Source organism: Corvus brachyrhynchos, unplaced genomic scaffold, assembly GCF_000691975.1.
Source record: "Corvus brachyrhynchos isolate BGI_N302 unplaced genomic scaffold, ASM69197v1 scaffold65, whole genome shotgun sequence".
Lineage (NCBI taxonomy): Eukaryota > Metazoa > Chordata > Aves > Passeriformes > Corvidae > Corvus > Corvus brachyrhynchos.
Window position 1 is genome coordinate 2,200,319 of NW_008238365.1, and position 3,054 is coordinate 2,203,372.

The 3,054-nt window shown below is 69.2% G+C and overlaps 1 protein-coding gene across 1 annotated transcript in view; it reads left to right on the forward strand.

Annotated features, from left to right (window-relative positions):
* COL16A1 (collagen type XVI alpha 1 chain) overlaps nt 1–3,054 on the forward strand; it is a 47,555-nt gene that overhangs the window by 34,057 nt on the left and 10,444 nt on the right. Inside the window, exons 13-27 of the mRNA XM_017736110.1 lie at nt 17–102; nt 267–302; nt 454–516; nt 637–681; nt 766–861; nt 965–1,003; nt 1,213–1,257; nt 1,539–1,574; nt 1,697–1,804; nt 1,894–1,929; nt 2,015–2,050; nt 2,130–2,219; nt 2,311–2,358; nt 2,496–2,531; nt 2,825–2,941. Coding sequence (XP_017591599.1) covers nt 17–102; nt 267–302; nt 454–516; nt 637–681; nt 766–861; nt 965–1,003; nt 1,213–1,257; nt 1,539–1,574; nt 1,697–1,804; nt 1,894–1,929; nt 2,015–2,050; nt 2,130–2,219; nt 2,311–2,358; nt 2,496–2,531; nt 2,825–2,941 — 917 coding nt within the window. The remainder of the gene's footprint in view (nt 1–16; nt 103–266; nt 303–453; nt 517–636; nt 682–765; nt 862–964; nt 1,004–1,212; nt 1,258–1,538; nt 1,575–1,696; nt 1,805–1,893; nt 1,930–2,014; nt 2,051–2,129; nt 2,220–2,310; nt 2,359–2,495; nt 2,532–2,824; nt 2,942–3,054) is intronic.

Below are 3,054 nucleotides of genomic sequence, written 5' to 3' on the forward strand. Positions count from 1 at the left end.
CCTGCCTCTCCTCCCCCCTCCTCCTCCTCCTCCTCCTCCTCCTCCTCCTCCTCCCAGTGCGCTGAGGGGCCGCGGGGTGAGAAGGGGCAGCGTGGGCAGGCGGTAAGTGCCACTCGGCTGTGGGGCCACGGCGTGGGGACACTGCGGGAGTCCCCTGCCCTGGGCTGTGGTGGGTGGGTCCAGCTCCGTGTGGGCATGAAAGGAGCAGGAGGGGACCCTGCCTGAGCCCACCTGGGCAGCCCCTTTGTCCCGTTTTTCCCGTGCAGGGACTCCCGGGGCCAGCGGGCACTGATGGGCAGAAGGTGAGTCCAGCCCACCTGTGGGCATCGCAGCAGGGACACCTGGGATGGTGGCAGAGGTGGCAGCACCTGCCAGTGCCAGCTTGGGTAGCTTGGGTGACACCATGGGTGACACCACGGGTGACACCACGGGTGACATTCATCTGTCCTGCAGGGCCAGAAGGGCGAGAAGGGTGATGGCGGACTGCAGGGCAAGCCGGGGCGCCCTGGGCGTGATGTGAGTAGTGCTGGGCAGTACCTGGGCACCCCCTGGGCACCCCCTGGGCATTCCCTGGGCATTCCCTGGACAAGGGGGCCTGGCCACAGGAGCCTTCACATCCCAATCCCCTCCTGCCAGGGCCGGCCTGGAGAGATCTGCGTGGTGGGGCCCAAGGGCCAGAAGGTACCTGGGGCTTTGGGGATGAGGGGTGGGAGACGGGGCACCTGGTGGCACTGCCAGCACTGCCACCCCTCCATTGTCCTCCAGGGTGACCCCGGCCTCGTGGGACCCGAGGGGTTGGCCGGTGAACCGGGCCCCCCAGGGAAGCCAGGATCTCCAGGGATTGGCTTTCCAGGGAAGCCGGTGAGGACCCCTGTGCCACGGTGGTGTCCCCACGGTGGGCATTGCCAGGGCTGGCTGGCCAGGGCACCTGAGCAGGGCTAACACCACCCTTTGTCCCTTTCAGGGTGACCCCGGTGGACCCCCGGGTCCGAAGGGAGAGAAGGTGAGTGGAGGGAAAGGGGTCCCTGCTGTTCCCGATGCCCGGAGCCGGATCCAGCACGGCTGAGCTGTGGCTGGCCAAGCTCCTTGGGTGGCCCAAAGACCTGGCTCAGGGGGCAGGAAACCCCCCCGGGAGGACAGGGGCATCACAGAGGGCCCAGAGCTGCGGTGTTTCCCCTTGCTGAGCTCCGGTTTTCCCATCTCTGGCTCCAGGGCAGCCCGGGAGCTCCTGGAGCCGGAGGATCGCCTGGGACACCCGTGAGTAGCGGGACTGGGAGCCAAAGCCCCGGGTCAGGGCCGGGTTTCTTGGCTCGGGGTCGGGGCTGCTTGGCTGGAGAGGTGACGGGATCCGAGCCCGGGAGTCGAGAGGGCTTTGGGAAAACCGGCGGCCCTGCTCGGGGCTGGGATCATCCCAAATGATGACCATCCTGGGATCATCCCGTGACGCGGCTGGTGGCCAGCTGAGGAGTGCTGGGTGGCACTGATGGGGCACACCTTGGCCTCCCTGAAGCAGCCCCGTCCCCGCTTTCCTCCCGCAGGGTCCCCCCGGTGTCCTGGGGCCGAAAGGAGACAAGGTGGGTGCGGTGACAGAGTGGCCCGGGGGTGCCCACGGGCACATCCCCCGGCCTCGGGGCATCGCGGGGGGCATTCCACGGACCCCCAAGCTGGGCTCTGTCTCACCGCTGCCGCCGGGCAGGGCGAGCCGTGCGAGGTGTGTCCGGAGGGGATGCTCGGTGCCATCGGAATTCCCGGCAAGCCAGGACCGCGGGGAGAGCCCGGAGCGCCCGGCAGGGACGGGGTCTCGGTGAGTCTGAACGCAGGGATGAGTGGGGTGGAGGGCAGAGCTGTCTCACCTCAGCATCCCTGATATTCCCTCTGTTTCCCCGTTCCCAGGACACACCCGGCCCCGCAGGACCCAAAGGGGACAGGGTAGGTGACACGGGGTGAGCTGGCTTGTCCCCAGCTGGACCTGGGGGACGCCGAGCAGCGTCCAGCTCCTCCTTTTCCTTCCGAGGGAGACGCCGGCATCCAGGGGATGAAAGGGGAGAAGGTGAGTGTGTGACCCTCCATCCCACCCCCCCGCTCGGCCGCTGCGCCCCACCCTGAGCTGTCCCCTCCCGCCATCCCAGGGGGACTCGTGCCTGTCCTGTGATCTCCGTGTGCTCGCCGCGCTGCGCCGCGGCCCCGCCGAGGGGCTCGAGGGGGAGCCGGGGCTGCCGGTGAGTGCCGGGGCTGGACCCTCCTGTCCCGTGCTGGGCTGGCACCCCGGAGGTGCTGTGGGTGCCGGGTGAGTGACCATGGGGTGTCCAGCAGGGCGAAATGGGGCTCTCCGGGCTGGCTGGGATCAAGGGCGAGAAGGTGAGTGACCCCCACTCTTCACACCCCTGGAAGAAGCAGGAAGGGCTGGATCATCCCATGGGGTCGGGGCAGGCTTGGCTGATCCTGACCCTAATCCTGATCCTGGCCCTGATGACCATGAGCCCGCTCCATTTCAGGGGGACAGCGGCCATGTGGGACCCACGGGCAGACCGGTGAGTGGGGACACAGAGGGGGCTCAGGGTGGGGAGCCCAGGGGTGCAGGAAGGGTCTGGGGGCTCCGGGTGGGGAGCCCAGGGGTGCAGGAGTGGGCTGGGGGCTCAGGATGGGGAACCCAGGGGTGCAGGAGGGGTCTGGGGGCTCAGGGTGGGGAGCCCAGGGGTGCTGGAAGGGTCTGGGGGCTCAGGATGGGGAACCCAGGGGTGCAGGAGGGGTCTGGGGGCTCTGGGGTGCTGGAGCCGGGTTTTGGGGGCCGCGGTCTCACCTGTGCTGTGAATTCCGGGCCCAGGGAATCCCGGGAGAGAAGGGAGATCCCGGTGTGCGGGGGCTCAAGGGAGAGAAGGTGGGACATTGGGGACAGCCCTGTCCCTGCCCTGTCCCTGCCGCCTCCCCAGCTGAGACCTGGGCCCCTCCTGGCACGGGACGGCGCTGAGATGGGGAGGGCAGGGGGGCCGTGACCCCCCGTCCCCCACTCGCCACCCTGCAGCGGGCACGTCCCTCCGACGGGCGAGCACTCGG